We start from the raw sequence: 19773 nt of genomic DNA, 5'->3' as shown, positions 1-19773 counted from the left end.
CAGAGCACTCCATTACAAAATAATCCGCACTGATTTAAAGAGGAAACTTCACCACTAAAAGCTTTAGAAATATCTGAGGTTATTAGTTATGTCAGAATCCTGGATGATATTGATACAAGGCAGATAATGCTAACATTGGCCAGCAGCCCTTGGCCTATGCAGAAAGTATTTTCCAGGGAGTCCATATTGTTCCTAAAGCTACAGTTTTCTCGTGGCACATCTAGGGGTATATTTACTAAAGTGAAAGTTTTTAGGAGTGGAGCTGTTGCCCATATCAACCAATCAGATTCTAGCTATTACCTTCTAGAAGGTGCAAGATAAATGGTAAGTAGAATCTGATTGGTAGCATCTTGGTCGCCTCGTAGCCAGACGCAGAGTGCCAGAGACACCAGCTTATGACTTTTGTCATTAGCAGAACATGGCTGGAGGAATAGCCGCGTACGATCGTATCAAAGCCTTGATTGGCCAGTATTCGCAAAAACAGGGGGCATGTTGTCCCCATTTTTTGGACTTGCCAAGGCCAATGGCAGGTTCCTGTACACACATTCACTGACACCGACTGTGTGAAGATACTGACCATCCTGAGTAACCTGAGGGATACTCAGATGACCGATGTTCATGCAGACGGTTCCGATGCTGCGTCTTTAGACGCAGAAGCTGATCACAGAAGCCGGCAGGGGAGTCTATTTACATAGGACGCATCCTGTGGCATTAGCATATTTTAGCACAGCCGCTGTGTACAAAGACAGTGCGTCCTTTTCTGAATTAGGCCGATAAACCGTTTGACTACATCACAGCTCCTGACTGTTATTATTATTATCCTATATTTAGATGGCGCCACAAGGGTTCCACAGCGCCCAATTGCAGAGTACATAAACAAATAGGCAAAATAAGAAAACAGTGACTTACAGTTGAAGACAATATAGAACAAGTGCCGGGTATATAAACATAGCTACATCAGCAGATGACACTGACATAAGGATCAGGGCGGCAGAAAACTGCGGGATTTGGTGCCGTCAAAGACGGTGTAAGTAAGAGAAGAAAAAGCTCATGAGGGGAGAGGGCCCTGCTTGTGAGAGCTTACATTCTAAAGAGGGAGGGGCAGACAGACAGGGGTGACGCAGATGGGTAGACCGTGAGCATTGGACAGAGGGTTAGTATGAGATTTGGCTGGGTTTGGTCTTTGAAGTTCTGTTGTCGTCTTGACCGAACCTGCAGTCAAAAGCAAGTGACCTGGAGGGGGTGATTGGCTCTGAAGGGCTTCCTACGGTGGATTACTGGCACACCAGCCAATGCTAAGAATGGGCTACAGCCTTTTGTCATTGTGCGCTGCAGGGGCTTATTAGCTTATTGTGCTGTTTTTAAACCGTTGTCTGTGTTATGTTTTTAAGGGAATAGCCTGTCTGACGTATTTCTCTGTCCGTTCATGTTTCATTAATGTTTTTTTATTTTATGTGTGTGGAAGTCAGAGGAAGTGAAAGAAAAACATACATTGTGGTCAGCATATGTACAACAATTGTGCAAGTCATGTAAATGTGCAATTAGCCATAATTACTTCTTTATTATTAATGTCCATTTGTTTTATTGAATTCTGTGTAGACTATGTGCAAGTTATGTTCACTTTTCTTCAACCGTTCACTGAGTAACAGAATTCTGGTTGTTCCCGTGCCCTGGTGAAGTTTAGGATTAGGTAACGATGGAGCTAGCTATCTCGGCTGGGTTGTGCACTGTAGGTGAACCGTATTCTGGGAAGAGATTGCTGTTTTCTGCCCGCCATTTACTACTCTCAAGTGGCCACTTGAGAAGAGAATATTGGAAGGCAGCCACTGACCGATCCGGGGTCATTCTCAGGTTTTCTACTGGAAATCGGGCATTCCTTCTCTTTAATTTGAGCTAATGGACTTTAGTGAATACTAACCTAAGGTCACTATGTTCCCCTGTGTATCCGACCCAAACATAGATATTCAAAAAATGCGTGGTAACAAAAAGTTCATTTAAAAAAAAAAAAAAAAGATAGCAATGTTTTAACAAATGTAATAGATGTTTGTATTCTCTTCTTTAGGTTGTTCTCAAATTGCATGCATGTCAAGTGACAGAAATGATGCCTTTTACCATTCATTTTTATTTTTTTATTTTTATACGGGTATAAATTAGGCATTTATGCTCATAATCATTGAATTAGCCTTGGTTCAGTCTGCTCTGGAAAGTGCATATTAAGTTGAACTTGTCAGAGGAGCGATCATATTCATACCCATCGGCATTGCATTAAATGCCAGTTACACCATGGGCCGTATGTAATGCCGTGCGGGTTGTGCGGCTGAACTCGGACATTTTTTAGAGGGGCAGTCATGTACAAGGCAAACCATGCCTTGTAAATGACTGCTCCTTAAAAAAAAAAAGTTTGAGTTAGGCCGGCAATCCCGCACGTCGGTCACAATTGGACGGTATTACATCCATCCCCACGGTATCCGTTCAGATGGTCGACAATGTTAAGGTCGACACTCATTAGGTCGACCACTATTGGTTGACACTGATGTGGTCGACATTGACAAATGGTCAACGCATGAAAAGGTCGACATGGCTTTTTTTTTTTTTTATATGGTTTTTAACTTTTTCATACTTTACCATACACGTGGACTACAGTTGGGAATAGTAACCTGTGCCGAGCGCAGCTGTTTCGCTCGCCATGCAACGGGACGCGGTACACTAATTGGGGTTCCTGGTCATGTTATGGAAAAAATAACACCTAAAACAGTTCAAAAATCCATGCCAACCTTTCCATGTGTCGACCATTTTCATGTGTCGACCATTTGTCCATGTTGACCATGTCAATGACGACCAATAGTGGTCGACCTATTGACTGTCGACTTTATCATTGTCGACCATTCATCAGACTAACATTGATAACAAATACCTGAAAAAGTGGCAATGTTTAAAAAACAAAACGCAATGCTGCGCTACAAACCCCCAATCACAAATGTTAGTGAGAATGAGGTCAGTGGGGGTTGTGCGTTCCACCCATTCCTGATTACATTATTTACTGGCTAAACAAATAAAAGGTTTGCATGTATATTGTCACCAGTGGTCTCTGTACCCTAATCCGTTACACGTCACGCTGCACTTCCGGGTAAATGCGCTCTCCAAACTTTCGGACAGCAGTCACTATTATTAATAATAACTATAATAATATTATTATTATAATTACGTTTGTTTTCTTGCTTGTGGGTCTCTTGAAGCAAGCAGTACCTCAGTGTGTTATGAGTAACAGAAGTAAAGTCAGTATAAGCGCAATGGAAATCAAGGAAATCCCTTTAGCGTTCACTGTAAAACAGAGATTCCCAAACTCCGGCATTACAGTAAAAGTTTTGAGGATACCATGCTTATTTATTTATTAACAGTTTATTTTATAGCGTAGCAAATTCCGTTGTGCTTTACAATTGGACACAATGATAAAACAAAACTGGCTAATAAACAAACAGTCATAGAGGTAGGAGGGCCCTGCTCGCCAGCTTACAATCTATAGGGAAATAGGCATTGATACACAAGTATAGGTGCTATCTATTGCATAGTTGTCCACCAGATTGCAAAGGTTCTAGGTGGGTTGCATGATATCACATCACAGCAATGATGAACCCTGGTCAGAAAGAAGGGAAAGTGAAGAAAGAGAGAAAATATGTGGAGGATATGTGCGGACTGTACAGTGGGGATATAATCGGATAGGAAAGCTTATGAAGGTTGAGTGAGCGGTTCTGAAATGTGATAAGCTAGCCTAGAGAGGTGAGTTTTCAGGGAACGTTTGAAGGTTTGGAGACTAGGGGAGAGTCTTATCGTGCATGGTAGGGCATTCCACAGAGTGGGTGCAGTCCGAAGAAAGTCCTGCAATCGTGCATGAGAGCAAGTAATGAGTGTGGATGAGAGACGTAGATCTTGTGAAGAGCGGAGAGGTCGAGTTGGGAGATATTTTGGGATGAGCGAAGAGATATACATTGGTGTAGTATGGTTAATGGCCTTATGTGTCAGTAAAAGTATTTTAAATTGAAACGGTAGAATACAGGTAACCAATGGAGGGACTGACAGAGCGGATCTGCCGACGATGAATGTCTAACAAGGAAGATTAGCCTCGCAGCTACATTCAGAATGGATTGTAGTGGTGAGAGTCTCTTTTTGGGAAGATCAGTAAGAAGACTATTGCAATAATCAATGCGGGAGATAATGAGAGCATGGATTAGAGTTTTAGCAGTGTCTTGTGTAAGGTATGGTCGTATTTTAGATATGTTTTTTAGATGCATGTAACATGATTTTGAGACAGATTGAATGTGGGGAGCGAAGGACAGTTCTGAGTCAAGTATGACACCTCGGCAGCGAGCTTGTGGGGTAGGGTTGATTGATGAGTTCTCAACAGTGATGGAGATATCAGGTTGGTAACTACTATTGGCCGGTGGAAATATAGGTAACTCTGTTTTTGAGGTGGCGAGATGACATCCAAGATGAAACAGCAGAAAGGCATTCAGTGACCCTGACCAATACAGATGGTGACAAATCTGGGGAGGATAGGTAGATTTGAATATCTGAAATCCAAAAGGGTTTATTAGTTTACCAAGAGATTAGGTATAGATTGAGAAAAGCAGAGGACCTAAGACCGAGCCTTGTGGTACTCCAACTGAAAGAGGTAGCGAAGAGGAGGTGGGGCAGCACAGATAGCGTAATGGTTAGCATTACTGCCTCACAGCACTGAGGTCATGGGTTCGATTCCCACCATGGCCCTAACTGTGTGGAGTTTGTATATTCTCCCTGTTCTTGCGTGGGTTTCCTCCGGGTATTCCGGTTTCCTCCCACACTCCAAAAATATACTGCTAGGTTAACTGACTCCCTCCAAATTAACATTAGCGTGAATGTGTATGCGTGTATGTGTGGTAGGTGATATAGATTGAAAGCTCAACTGGGGCAGGGACTGATGTGAATGCACAAATACTCTCTGTAAAGCGCTGCGGAATATGTGTGCGCTATATAAATAACTGGTAATAAATAATAATTCAGAGAAGTGAACACTGAAGGAGCGATAAGATAGGTAGGATAGTAACCAAGAGAGGACTGTGTTTTGAAGACCTAGGGATTGTAGTGTTTGTATGAGAAGAGAATGGTAAACAGTGTCAAAAGCAGCAGAGAGAGATAGAAGAATAAGTGAGTAATGGCCTTTGGACTTCGCAGTGACTAGATAATTCACTACTTTAGTCAGTGCTGTCTCTGTGGAGTGTTGGGAACGAAAGCCTGACTGAAGTGGGTCAAATAAATTGTGTTATTTAAGAAAGTGTGTGAGTCGAGTGTTGGCAAGTCTCTCAAGTAGCTTGAAGAGGCATGGGAGCTGAGAGATGGGACGGTAGTTTGAGAGACAGTTAGGGTCAGAGTTTTGTTTTTTTCAGAATGGGAGTAATCAGTGCATGCTTGAACAGTGAAGGAAAGATACCAGTAGAGAGAGAGAGATTACAGATGTTAAGGTTGGGATGAGCACAGGAGACAGAGATTTTCTTACTTGTGAGGGTATGGGCTCAAGAGGAGAGGTAGTAGAGTAGCAGGATGAGAAGAGTGTTGACACTTCATCATCATTTGTGGGATCAAAGGAGGAGAGAGTGCCAGAGGGTTCAGGTAGAGAATTGAACAGGTCACTGGCTGAGGGAGAGCATACCATTTCATCTCAGATCTTATCAATCTTGTCCTTGAAGTAGGAAGCAAGATCTTGCGCCTTGATAGTGTCTAGTGGGTTGGGTGAGGGAGGGTTCAGAAGTGATTTAAATGTATTAAAAAGTCATTTGGGGTTAAAGGCTTGAGCATAGATGAGAGTTTGGAAATATGTTTGTTTGTCAGAGTCCAGGGCATTTCGATAAGAGTGGTAGACAGTCTTATATGTGAGAAATTTGCTTGGAATACGATATTTACGCCACTGACGTTCAGCTTTCTGTGAGAGTTTTTGTAGGTGTCTTATTAATTTAGAGTGCCACGGTTGACAGCTAGACCTATGTGGAGTGTGATGGGTAGCTGGAGCCACTTGGTCAAGGGCTATTTCTGGAGTCTGGTTCAGGTGTGATACAGCAGTTTCAGGAGAAGTCAATGCAGAAATAGGTGAGAGCAGTTGTTGCAGAGAGGTGGACAGTTCTTGAAAATTGTGTTAATATTTCTGCGGGTTTGAGGAGGATTAGAGTGCTTAAATGACTCTGAGTTTGAAGTAATGGTGGAGAGCATGCAGGTGATAAGGTTGTGATCTGAGAGAGGGAAAGGGGTGTTAGTGAATTCAGAATCTGAGCATTGTCTGGTGAATACTAGATCAAGGCAGTGGCCCTCCTGGTGAGTAGAGGAGTCAGTCCATTGAGAGAGTAGTTTGGAGGCATGAGCAGCAGATTTTGGACTATCAATAGCAATATTGAAATTGCCCATGATAATGATGGAGATGTCAGAGGATAGGAATTGAGGGAGCCAGACAGAAAAATCTTCCAGAAATTGTTTGGGTTGCCCAGGTGGGCGATAGATTGCTGCAACACGCAGAGAGAAAGGAGTGTAAATCCTGATGGAATGTACTTTAAATGATGTGAATGTGAGTGACGGTACCTGTGGTAGAACTGTGTATGCGAAAGATTGGGAAAGTAATTATCCAACCCCACCTCCTTTACAGTTACCAGGCCTGGAGGTGTGTGTGAAGCGGAGACAACCATGTGACTGTGCTGCAACGGAGGACGTATCTGATTGTGTGAGCCATGTTTCTGTTATAGCAAGCAGATTGAAGTTGTTAGATATGAATTCTTGCTTGAATTCAGATGGTTAAATCAAATTGACTCGGGTACTAATTAAGTCACCTGTGCTCAAGCATGGATGTCATTAAAAGCTGGACTGCAGTGGCGGAATTTGGGAAACTCTGCCACAAAAGATTGAGCAATAGATAACTTGTAGATAAAATAGATAACGTTCTCACCACAGTTCCTCACTGCAGACTGATGTACTATGAAATACCTGTGCAGGCTTATTTACATTGGGCAGTTTAATTTCTCAACATACAAAGTGGTCACGATGCTGAAAAATAATCTTGTTAACATCATAGAATTGGTAAATTTGTTCTAATTGGCGTCCTGTTTGGAAGTTATATTGAGGTCAGACGCTGTGCTTTCTGTTGCAGTTTGCAGGAACCCTTTCTGACGGATTAGGGAAGACTATGGACAACAGACACCAGACAGAGAGGGAGTATATTCGTTATCATGCAGCGACCAGCGGGGAGCATCTGGTGGCTGGGATTCACGGACTCGCTCACGGTACGATGCTGAAGGACGTGTTTAATTGGAACTTGTTAGAAATGCTAAAATGTCAGTTGTATGTGAGATATTTTCCCCTCCTTCCTCATCTTCCTCCTCCTTATACTATAAAATCATATTACAGGACTGATAGACTCACATCTGATGTCCTGTAATATGGGACACTTTCTAATCGTGCCCACTGGGCAGGGGTCAGTGTGTTGTGACTAGCGGCCTGAGCCTCCAATGTCCTTTAGCAACTGTCTGTATTTTTCCAGTGGTGCGGTAATATTTATAACTGTCCTTAAGAACTGTGTGTGCCGCTATATTGCGTTTATAATACACTACTGTATGCAGTGCACAGCTCTTTACCAGTACACGTGCTGTGTAAGTACTATTATTATACCTACAAAATAAAGACACTTAGCGGATAGTACTGTGTAGGTTCTAGTGGATAGTGGAAACGGTGCACTGACTTTGGTACCTAGCCATACTGTCAGCTTGGCAACATTCAAGAGATGTTTCTTAATCTCCTATATAATAGCCCAGATCTGTGACTCTGTGCCTGGGCCTCTAACGCTGGGCGGAGTCAGCAGCATCTGCAGGGGGGTGGCCATGGCCACCAGTAGCACCACACACAGCTCCAGCCAGCAGCAGCAGGGAGGGGAACACAGGCTAAGTGGACGGGGACTTCCAAGCACCGCTGGACGCCCGCAGCACCTCTCCCGGCTACACAACTTCCTGGCCCCCTTACACCCACACTGAGGAATCCCTCCCTTATGCACCCTCCAACTCACCCCCTACCGCATCTAGCCAGTGGGGGTTTGCGCAGGACGGCAGCAGGGGACGAGCAGGTACAGCGGGACGGAGCACCACACTCACTAATCCCCAGCGCCGCACATACACAGCTCCCTCCTACTGCCACCTCGCTCCGCTCCAGCCACACCACTATGCCACCCGCCTCACAGCCAGCCCGCAACTCCGTGAACATGCGCGCCACCAGCCCCATTCACATCCCCGGCGCCAGGCACACACTGTGGAGGTCATACCAGGTGCACCCGACCGGAGCCTGGACGGGACACTGCTCCAGCAAAAGTGCTGCTGAGCGGGAGCTCCCTCCCGCAGCAGCCGAACGACTAGGTTACTGCACAGGCAGGGAGTCCCCACTACCCGCATCTGCTACAGCCATACACCCCAGAGGCACACCTCCACTTTTCTCTGACGTCCTAGTGGATGCAGGGGACTCCGTAAGGACCATGGGGAATAGACTGGCTCCGCAGGAGACTGGGCACTCTATAAGAAAGATTTGGTACTATCTGGTGTGCACTGGCTCCTCCCTCTATGCCCCTCCTCCAGACCTCAGTTAGATTTCTGTGCCCGGCCGAGCTGGATGCACACTAGGGGCTCTCCTGAGCCCCTAGAAAGAAAGTATATGTTAGGTTTTTTATTTTACAGTGAGACCTGCTGGCAACAGGCTCACTGCAACGAGGGACTAAGGGGAGAAGAAGCGAACCTACCTGCTTGCAGCTAGCTTGGGCTTCTTAGGCTACTGGACACCATTAGCTCCAGAGGGATCGACCGCAGGACCCGTCCTTGGTGTTCGTTCCCGGAGCCGCGCCGCCGTCCCCCTTACAGAGCCAGAAGCAAGAAGATGGGTTTCGAATCCAGGGTGCCATTTGTATGATTACGTGAGTGTGTTGTTGTTGTTATTATTATTTCTCTAACGTCCTAGTGGATGCTGGGAACTCCGAGAGGACCATAGGGAATAGCGGCTCCGCAGGAGTCTGGGCACAACTAAAAGAAAGCTTTTAGACTACCTGGTGTGCCCTGGCTCCTCCCACTATGACCCTCCTCCAAGCCTCAGTTAGATTTTTGTGCCCGGCCGAGCTGGATGCACACTAGGGGCTCTCCTGAGCTCTTAGAAGAAAGTATATTTTAGGTTTTTTATTTTACAGTGAGACCTGCTGGCAACAGGCTCACTGCAATGAGGGACTAAGGGGAGAAGAAGCGAACCTACCTGCTTGCAGCTAGCTTGGGCTTCTTAGGCTACTGGACACCATTAGCTCCAGAGGGACCGACCGCATGGAACTGGCCTTGGTGTTCGGTCCCGGAGCCGCGCCGCTGTCCCCCTTACAGAGCCAGAAGCAAGAAGAAGTCCGGAAAATCGGCGGCATGAAGACTTCTGTCTTCTCCAAGGTAGCGCACAGCACTGCAGCTGTGCGCCATTGCTCCTCATACACACTTCACACTCTGGTCACTGAGGGTGCAGGGCGCTGGGGGGGGGGCGCCCTGAGCAGCAATAAAATCACCTTGGCTGGCAAAATAGCCACAATATATAGCCCCAGAGGCTATATATGTGGTAATTACCCCTGCCAGAATACAGAAAAAAGCGGGAGAAAAGTCAGCCGAAAAAGGGGCGGAGCCATCTCCCTCAGCACACTGGCGCCATTTCTCCCTCACAGTTCCGCTGGAAGGAAGCTCCCTGACTCTCCCCTGCAGTCTACACTACAGAAAAGGGTAAAAAAGAGAGGGGGGGGGGCACTAAATTGAGGCGCAGTAAATATTATAGCAGCTATAGGGGACATAATTCAGTTAGTCCCTGCATTATATAGCGCTCTGGTGTGTGCTGGCATACTCTCTCTCTGTCTCCCCAAAGGGCTTTTGTGGGGTCCTGTCTCCTTTAAGAGCATTCCCTGTGTGTGTGTGCGGTGTGTCGGTACGGCTGTGTCGACATGTTTGATGAGGAGACTTATGTGGAGGCGGAGCAGATGCCTATAAATGTGATGTCACCCCCTGCGGGGCAGACACCTGAGTGGATGGACTTATGGAAGGAATTACGTGCAAGTGTCGACTCCTTACATAAAAAATTTGACGACATGCCAAATGCGGGACAGCCGGCTTCTCAGCTCGTGCCTGCCCAGGCAATTCAAAGGCCATCAGGGGCTCTAAAACGCCCACTACCTCAGATGGCAGACACAGATGTCGACACGGATATTGATACCAGTGTCGACGACGATGAGTCAAATTTAATGTCCACTAGGGCCATTCCTTGCATGATTGAGGCAATGAAAGAGGTATTACACATTTCTGATATAAACCCAGGTACCTCAAAAAAGGGTATTATGTTTGGGGAGAAAAAACTACCAATAGTTTTTCCCCCATCTGAAGACTTAAATGAAGTGTGTGAAGAAGCGTGGGCTTTCCCCGATAAAAAATTGGTGATTTCAAAAAAATTACTAATGGCGTTCCCTTTCTCGCCAGAGGATAGGTCACGTTGGGAAACTCCCCCTAGGGTGGATAAAGCGCTCACACGTTTGTCTAAAAAGGTGGCACTACCTTCTCCGGATACGGCCGCCCTAAAGGAACCTGCTGATAGAAAGCAGGAGGCTATCCTAAAGTCTATATATACACACACTGGTGTTATACTGAGACCAGCTATTGCTTCAGCGTGGATGTGCAGTGCTGCTGCTGCTTGGTCAGATTCCCTGTCGGAAAATATTGACACCCTAGACAGGGACACTATATTGCTAACCGTAGAGCATATAAAAGACTCAGTCTTGTACATGAGAGATGCACAGAGGGAGATCTGCCGGCTGGCATCTAGAATAAGTGCATTGTCCATTTCTGCTAGGAGAGGCTTATGGACTCGGCAGTGGACAGGGGATGCAGATTCTAAAAGGCACATGGAAGTTTTGCCTTATAAGGGTGAGGAGTTATTCGGGGATGGTCTCTCAGACCTTGTTTCCACAGCAACAGCTGGGAAGTCAGCATTTTTGCCCCATGTCCCCTCACAGCCTAAGAAAGCGCCGTATTATCAGGTACAGTCCTTTCGACCCCAGAAAAACAGGCGGGGAAAAGGCGGGTCCTTTCTGTCTAGAGGCAGAGGAAGGGGAAAAAAGCTGCACCACGCAGCAGGTTCCCAGGAACAAAAGTCCTCCCCCGCTTCTTCCAAATCCGCCGCATGACGGTGGGGCTCCACAGGCGGAGCCAGGTACGGTGGGGGGCCGCCTCAAAAATTTCAGCGATCAGTGGGTTCGCTCACGGGTGGATCCCTGGATCCTTCAAGTAGTATCTCAGGGGTACAAGCTGGAATTCGAGGCGCCTCCCCCCCGCCGTTTCCTCAAATCGGCCTTACCGACAACTCCCTCGGGCAGGGAGGCTGTACTAGAGGCAATTCACAAGCTGTATTCCCAGCAGGTGATAGTCAACGTACCCCTACTTCAACAAGGACGGGGTTACTATTCCACACTGTTTGTGGTACCGAAACCGGACAGTTCGGTGAGACCCATTTTAAATTTGAAATCCTTGAACACATACATAAAAAGATTCAAGTTCAAGATGGAATCGCTCAGGGCGGTTATTGCAAGCCTGGACGAGGGGGATTACATGGTATCCCTGGACATCAAGGATGCTTACCTGCATGTCCCAATTTACCTTCCTCACTAGGAGTACCTCAGATTTGTGGTACAGGATTGCCATTACCAATTCCAGACACTACCGTTTGGACTGTCCACGGCACCGAGGGTGTTTACCAAGGTAATGGCAGAAATGATGATACTCCTTCGAAAAAAGGGAGTTTTAATTATCCCGTACTTGGACGATCTCCTAATAAAGGCGAGGTCCAGGGAGCAGTTACTGGTCGGAGTAGCACTATCTCGGGAAGTGCTACAACAGCATGGCTGGATTCTAAACATTCCAAAGTCACAACTGGTTCCTTCCACACGCTTACTGTTCCTGGGGATGATTCTGGACACAGAACAGAAAAAAGTGTTTCTCCCGCAGGAGAAAGCCAAGGAGCTGTCATCTCTAGTCAGAGACCTCCTAAAACCAAAACGGGTATCGGTGCATCACTGCACACGAGTCCTGGGAAAAATGGTGGCTTCATACGAAGCAATTCCATTCGGCAGGTTCCATGCAAGGACCTTCCAGTGGGACCTCTTGGACAAGTGGTCGGGATCGCATCTTCAGATGCATCAACTGATAACCCTGTCTCCAAGGACCAGGGTGTCTCTACTGTGGTGGCTGCAGAGTGCTCATCTTCTAGAGGGCTGCAGATTCGGCATACAGGACTGGGTCCTGGTGACCACGGATGCCAGCCTTCGAGGCTGGGGCGCAGTCACACAGGGAAGAAATTTCCAGGGACTTTGGTCAAGTCAGGAGTCGTCCCTACACATAAACATTCTGGAACTGAGGGCCATTTACAATGCCCTAAGTCAGGCAAGGCCCCTGCTTCAAAACCAGCCGGTTCTGATCCAATCAGACAACATCACGGCAGTCGCCCATGTAAACCGACAGGGCGGCACAAGAAGCAGGGTGGCGATGGCAGAAGCCACAAGGATTCTCCGATGGGCGGAAAATCACGTACTAGCACTGTCAGCAGTGTTCATTCCGGGAGTGGACAACTGGGAAGCAGACTTCCTCAGCAGACACGACCTACACCCGGGAGAGTGGGGACTTCATCCAGAAGTCTTCCTACTGTTGGTAAACCGTTGGGAAAGGCCACAGGTGGACATGATGGTGTCCCGCCTCAGCAAAAAGCTAAAGAGATATTGCGCCAGGTCAAGAGACCCTCAGGCGATAGCTGTGGACGCTCTAGTGACACCGTTGGTGTACCAGTCGGTTTATGTGTTCCCTCCTCTGCCTCTCATACCAAAGGTACTGAGAATAATAAGAAGGCGAGGAGTAAGAACGATACTCGTGGTTCCGGATTGGCCAAGAAGAGCTTGGTACCCGGAACTTCAAGAAATGTTATCAGAGGACCCATGGCCTCTACCGCTCAGACAGGATCTGCTACAGCAGGGGCCCTGTCTGTTCCAAGACTTACCGCGGCTGCGTTTGACGGCATGGCGGTTGAATTCCGGATCCTAAAGGAAAAGGGCATTCCGGAGGAAGTCATTCCTACGCTGATAAAAGCCAGGAAAGAAGTAACCGCAAATCATTATCACCGCATTTGGCGAAAATATGTTGCGTGGTGTGAGGCCAGGAAGGCCCCTACAGAGAAATTTCAGCTGGGTCGTTTTCTGCACTTCCTACAGTCGGGAGTGACTATGGGCCTAAAATTGGGTTCCATTAAGGTCCAGATTTCGGCTCTGTCGATTTTCTTCCAGAAAGAACTGGCTTCACTGCCTGAAGTTCAGACTTTTGTAAAGGGAGTGCTTCATATTCAGCCCCCTTTTGTGCCTCCTGTGGCACCTTGGGATCTCAATGTGGTGTTGAGTTTCCTAAAATCACATTGGTTTGAACCACTTAAAACTGTGGATCTGAAATATCTCACGTGGAAAGTGGTCATGTTATTGGCTTTGGCTTCGGCCAGGCGTGTGTCAGAATTGGCGGCTTTGTCATGTAAAAGCCCTTATCTGATTTTCCATATGGATAGGGCAGAATTGAGGACTCGTCCCCAGTTTCTCCCTAAGGTGGTATCAGCTTTTCACCTGAACCAACCGATTGTGGTGCCTGCGGCTACTAGGGACTTGGAGGATTCCAAGTTACTGGACGTAGTCAGGGCCTTGAAAATTTATGTTTCCAGGACGGCTGGAGTCAGGAAAACTGACTCGCTTTTTATCCTGTATGCACCCAACAAAATAGGTGCTCCTGCTTCTAAGCAGACTATTGCTCGCTGGATTTGTAGCACAATTCAGCTGGCGCATTCTGCGGCTGGATTGCCGCATCCTAAATCAGTGAAAGCCCATTCCACGAGGAAGGTGGGCTCATCTTGGGCGGCTGCCCGAGGGGTCTCGGCTTTACAACTTTGCCGAGCTGCAACTTGGTCAGGGGCAAACACGTTTGCTAAATTCTACAAATTTGATACCCTGGCTGAGGAGGACCTTGAGTTCTCTCATTCGGTGCTGCAGAGTCATCCGCACTCTCCCGCCCGTTTGGGAGCTTTGGTATAATCCCCATGGTCCTTACGGAGTCCCCAGCATCCACTAGGACGTCAGAGAAAATAAGAATTTACTCACCGGTAATTCTATTTCTCGTAGTCCGTAGTGGATGCTGGGCGCCCATCCCAAGTGCGGATTGTCTGCAATACTTGTATATAGTTATTGCCTAACTAAAGGGTTTTCTCTATCGTCCTAGTGGATGCTGGGGTTCCTGAAAGGACCATGGGGAATAGCGGCTCCGCAGGAGACAGGGCACAAAAAGTAAAGCTTTTCCGATCAGGTGGTGTGCACTGGCTCCTCCCCCTATGACCCTCCTCCAGACTCCAGTTAGATTTTTGTGCCCGGCCGAGAAGGGTGCAATCTAGGTGGCTCTCCTAAAGAGCTGCTTAGAGAAAGTTTAGCTAGGTTTTTTATGTTACAGTGATTCCTGCTGGCAACAGGATCACTGCAGCGAGGGACTGAGGGGAGAAGGAGTCAACTCACCTGCGTGCAGGATGGATTGGCTTCTTGGCTACTGGACATCAAGCTCCAGAGGGACGATCACAGGTACAGCCTGGATGGTCACCGGAGCCGCGCCGCCGGCCCCCTTGCAGATGCTGAAGACAGAAGAGGTCCAGAATCGGCGGCTGAAGACTCCTGCAGTCTTCTAAAGGTAGCGCACAGCACTGCAGCTGTGCGCCATTTTCCTCTCAGCACACTTCACACGGCAGTCACTGAGGGTGCAGGGCGCTGGGAGGGGGGCGCCCTGGGAGGCAAAATGAGTACCTATAAAGGCTAAAAATACCTCACATATAGCCCTAGAGGCTATATGGAGATATTTAACCCCTGCCTGATTTCTCAAAATAGCGGGAGACGAGCCCGCCGGAAAAGGGGCGGGGCCTATCTCCTCAGCACACGGCGCCATTTCCTCTCACAGCTCCGCTGGTCAGGACGGCTCCCAGGTCTCTCCCCTGCACTGCACTACAGAAACAGGGTAAAACAGAGAGGGGGGGCAAATTTATGGCGATATTTTTATATAACAAAGCAGCTATAGGGGAGCACTTATTATAAGGCTATCCCTGATATATATATAGCGCTTTTGGTGTGTGCTGGCAAACTCTCCCTCTGTCTCCCCAAAGGGCTAGTGGGTCCTGTCTTCATTAGGAGCATTCCCTGTGTGTCTGCTGTGTGTCGGTACGTGTGTGTCGACATGTATGAGGACGATATTGGTGTGGAGGCGGAGCAATTGCCAAATATGGGGATGTCACCTCCTAGGGGGTCGACACCAGAATGGATGCCTTTATTTATGGAACTACGGGATAGTGTCAACACGCTAAAGCAGTCGTTTGACGACATGAGACGGCCGGACAATCAATTAGTGCCTGTCCAGGCGACTCAAACACCGTCAGGGGCTGTGAAACGCCCTTTGCCTCAGTCGGTCGACACAGACCCAGACACAGGCGATGACTCCAGTGGTGACGGTGACGAATCAACCGTATTTTCCAGTAGGGCCACACGTTATATGATTTTGGCAATGAAGGAGGCGTTACATTTAGCTGATACTACAGGTACCACTAAACAGGGTATTATGTGGGGTATGAAAAAACTACCTATAGTTTTTCCTGAATCAGAAGAACTAAATGACGTGTGTAATGAAGCGTGGGTTGCCCCTGATAAAAAGCTGATAATTTCAAAGAAATTATTGGCATTATACCCTTTCCCGCCAGAGGTTAGGGAGCGCTGGGAAACACCTCCTAGGGTGGACAAGGCGCTAACACGCTTATCTAAACAAGTGGCGTTACCCTCTCCTGAGACGGCCGCACTTAAAGATCCATCAGATAGGAGGATGGAAAATATCCAAAAAAGTATATACACACATGCAGGTGTTATACTACGACCAGCTGTAGCAACTGCCTGGATGGGCAGTGCGGGGGTAGTTTGGTCAGAATCCCTGATTGAAAATATTGATACCCTGGACAGGGACAATATTTTACTGTCGTTAGAACAAATAAAGGATGCATTTCTTTATATGCGTGATGCACAGAGGGATATATGCACGCTGGCATCACGGGTAAGTGCTATGTCCATTTCGGCCAGAAGAGCTTTATGGACGCGACAGTGGACAGGCGATGCGGATTCAAAACGGCATATGGAAGTTTTGCCGTATAAGGGGGAGGAGTTATTTGGAGTCGGTCTATCAGATTTGGTGGCCACGGCTACAGCCGGGAAATCCACCTTTCTACCTCAAGTCACTCCCCAACAGAAAAAGGCACCGACTTTTCAACCGCAGCCCTTTCGTTCCTTTAAAAATAAGAGAGCAAAGGGCTATTCATATTTGCCACGAGGCAAAGGTCGAGGGAAGAGACAGCAACACGCAGCTCCTTCCCAGGATCAGAAGCCCTCCCCGGCTTCTACAAAAGCCTCAGCATGACGCTGGGGCTTCTCAAGCGGACTCGGGGACGGTGGGCGGTCGTCTCAAAAATTACAGCGCGCAGTGGGCTCACTCGCAAGTAGATCCCTGGATCCTGCAGATAATATCTCAGGGATACAGGTTGGAATTAGAGACAGATCCACCTCGCCGTTTCCTGAGGTCTGCTTTACCAACGTCCCCCTCCGAAAGGGAGACGGTGTTGGAAGCCATTCACAAGCTGTACTCTCAGCAGGTGATAGTCAAGGTACCTCTTCTGCAACAAGGGAAGGGGTATTATTCCACTCTTTTTGTGGTACCGAAGCCGGATGGCTCGGTAAGGCCTATTCTAAATCTGAAGTCCTTGAACCTGTACATAAAGAAGTTCAAGTTCAAAATGGAGTCACTCAGAGCAGTGATAGCGAACCTGGAAGAGGGGGACTTTATGGTATCCTTGGACATCAAGGATGCGTATCTCCACGTTCCAATTTACCCCTCACACCAGGGGTACCTCAGGTTCGTTGTACAAAACTGTCACTATCAGTTTCAGACGCTGCCGTTCGGATTGTCCACGGCACCTCGGATCTTTACAAAGGTAATGGCCGAGATGATGATTCTTCTTCGAAGAAAAGGCGTATTAATTATCCCATACTTGGACGATCTCCTAATAAGGGCGAGGTCCAGAGAACAGCTAGAGATGGGATTAGCACTGTCTCAAGAAGTGCTAAAACAGCACGGGTGGATTCTGAATATTCCAAAATCCCAGTTAATGCCGACAACTCGTCTGCTGTTCCTAGGGATGATTCTGGACACGGTTCAGAAAAAGGTTTTTCTCCCGGAGGAAAAAGCCAAGGAGTTATCCGAGCTTGTCAGGAACCTCCTAAAACCAGGAAAGGTGTCTGTACATCAATGCACAAGAGTCCTGGGAAAAATGGTGGCTTCTTACGAAGCGATTCCATTCGGCAGATTCCACGCAAGAATTTTCCAAAGGGATCTGTTGGACAAATGGTCAGGGTCGCATCTTCAGATGCACCTACGGATAACCCTGTCTCCAAGGACAAGGGTGTCTCTTCTGTGGTGGTTGCAGAGTGCTCATCTATTGGAGGGCCGCAGATTCGGCATACAGGATTGGATCCCGGTGACCACGGACGCCAGCCTGAGAGGCTGGGGAGCAGTCACACAAGGAAGAAACTTCCAGGGAGTATGGACGAGCCTGGAAACGTCTCTTCACATAAACATTCTGGAACTAAGAGCAATATACAATGCTCTAAACCAGGCAGAACCTCTGCTTCAGGGAAAACCGGTATTGATCCAGTCGGACAACATCACGGCAGTCGCCCATGTGAACAGACAGGGCGGCACAAGAAGCAGGAGGGCAATGGCAGAAGCTGCAAGGATTCTTCGCTGGGCAGAGAATCATGTGATAGCACTGTCAGCAGTGTTCATCCCGGGAGTGGACAACTGGGAAGCAGACTTCCTCAGCAGACACGATCTTCACCCGGGAGAGTGGGGACTTCATCCAGAAGTCTTCCACATGCTGGTAACCCGTTGGGAAAGACCAATGGTGGACATGATGGCGTCTCGCCTCAACAAAAAACTGGACAGGTATTGCGCCAGGTCAAGAGATCCGCAGGCAATAGCTGTGGACGCGCTGGTAACGCCTTGGGTGTACCAGTCGGTGTATGTGTTTCCTCCTCTGCCTCTCATACCAAAAGTATTGAGAATTATACGGCAAAGAGGCGTAAGAACGATACTAGTGGTTCCGGATTGGCCAAGGAGGACTTGGTACCCGGAACTTCAAGAGATGATCACGGAAGATCCGTGGCCTCTACCTCTAAGGAGGGACTTGCTTCAGCAGGGTCCCTGTCTGTTTCAAGACTTACCGCGGCTGCGTTTGACGGCATGGCGGTTGAACGCCGGATCCTAAAGGAAAGAGGCATGCCGGAAGAAGTCATTCCTACTTTGATTAAAGCAAGGAAGGAAGTAACCGTGCAACATTATCACCGAATTTGGCGAAAATATGTTGCGTGGTGCGAAGATCGGAGTGCTCCGACGGAGGAATTTCAACTGGGTCGATTCCTACATTTCCTGCAATCAGGATTGTCAATGGGTCTCAAATTGGGATCTATTAAGGTTCAAATTTCGGCCCTGTCGATTTTCTTTCAAAAAGAATTGGCTTCAGTCCCTGAAGTCCAGACCTTTGTTAAGGGAGTGCTGCATATACAGCCTCCTGTGGTGCCTCCAGTGGCACCGTGGGATCTAAATGTGGTTTTGGACTTCCTAAAATCTCATTGGTTTGAACCACTAAAAAAGGTGGATTTGAAATATCTCACATGGAAAGTGACCATGCTTCTAGCCCTGGCTTCTGCCAGGAGAGTGTCAGAATTGGCAGCTTTATCTTACAAAAGCCCATATCTGATTTTCCATTCGGACAGGGCAGAACTGCGGACTCGTCCGCATTTTCTCCCTAAGGTGGTGTCAGCATTTCATCTGAACCAGCCTATTGTAGTGCCTGCGGCTACAAGTGACTTGGAGGACTCCAAGTTACTGGACGTTGTCAGAGCATTAAAAATATATATTGCAAGGACAGCTGGAGTCAGAAAATCTGACTCGTTGTTTATATTGTATGCACCCAACAAGATGGGTGCTCCTGCGTCTAAGCAGACGATTGCTCGTTGGATCTGTAGCACAATCCAACTTGCACATTCTGTGGCAGGCTTGCCACAGCCTAAATCTGTAAAGGCCCACTCCACAAGGAAGGTGGGCTCATCTTGGGCGGCTGCCCGAGGGGTCTCGGCATTACAACTTTGCCGAGCAGCTACGTGGTCAGGGGAGAACACGTTTGTAAAATTTTACAAATTTGATACTCTGGCTAAGGAGGACCTGGAGTTCTCTCATTCGGTGCTGCAGAGTCATCCGCACTCTCCCGCCCGTTTGGGAGCTTTGGTATAATCCCCATGGTCCTTTCAGGAACCCCAGCATCCACTAGGACGATAGAGAAAATAAGATTTTACTTACCGATAAATCTATTTCTCGGAGTCCGTAGTGGATGCTGGGCGCCCATCCCAAGTGCGGATTATCTGCATAAATTGTACATAGTTATTGTTAACTAATTCGGGTTATTGTTGAAGGAAGCCATCTTTCAGAGGCTCCGCTGTTATCATACTGTTAACTGGGTTTAGATCACAAGTTGTACGGTGTGATTGGTGTGGCTGGTATGAGTCTTACCCGG

At 47.6% G+C, this 19773-nt stretch overlaps 1 protein-coding gene across 4 annotated transcripts in view; it reads left to right on the top strand.

Annotated features, from left to right (window-relative positions):
• The window catches only part of VPS13D (vacuolar protein sorting 13 homolog D), a 504218-nt gene that overhangs the window by 353139 nt on the left and 131306 nt on the right, over positions 1-19773 (top strand). For all 4 annotated transcript variants that reach the window (XM_063943541.1, XM_063943538.1, XM_063943540.1 and 1 more), the window contains one exon: positions 7163-7295. In XM_063943541.1, coding sequence (XP_063799611.1) covers positions 7163-7295 — 133 coding nt within the window. The remainder of the gene's footprint in view (positions 1-7162; positions 7296-19773) is intronic.

The sequence above is a fragment of the Pseudophryne corroboree genome, chromosome 10 (assembly GCF_028390025.1).
Source record: "Pseudophryne corroboree isolate aPseCor3 chromosome 10, aPseCor3.hap2, whole genome shotgun sequence".
NCBI classification, from domain to species: Eukaryota; Metazoa; Chordata; class Amphibia; order Anura; family Myobatrachidae; genus Pseudophryne; species Pseudophryne corroboree.
Note: the sequence above shows the minus strand (reverse complement) of the source record. Positions and strands in the feature narration are given on the sequence as shown.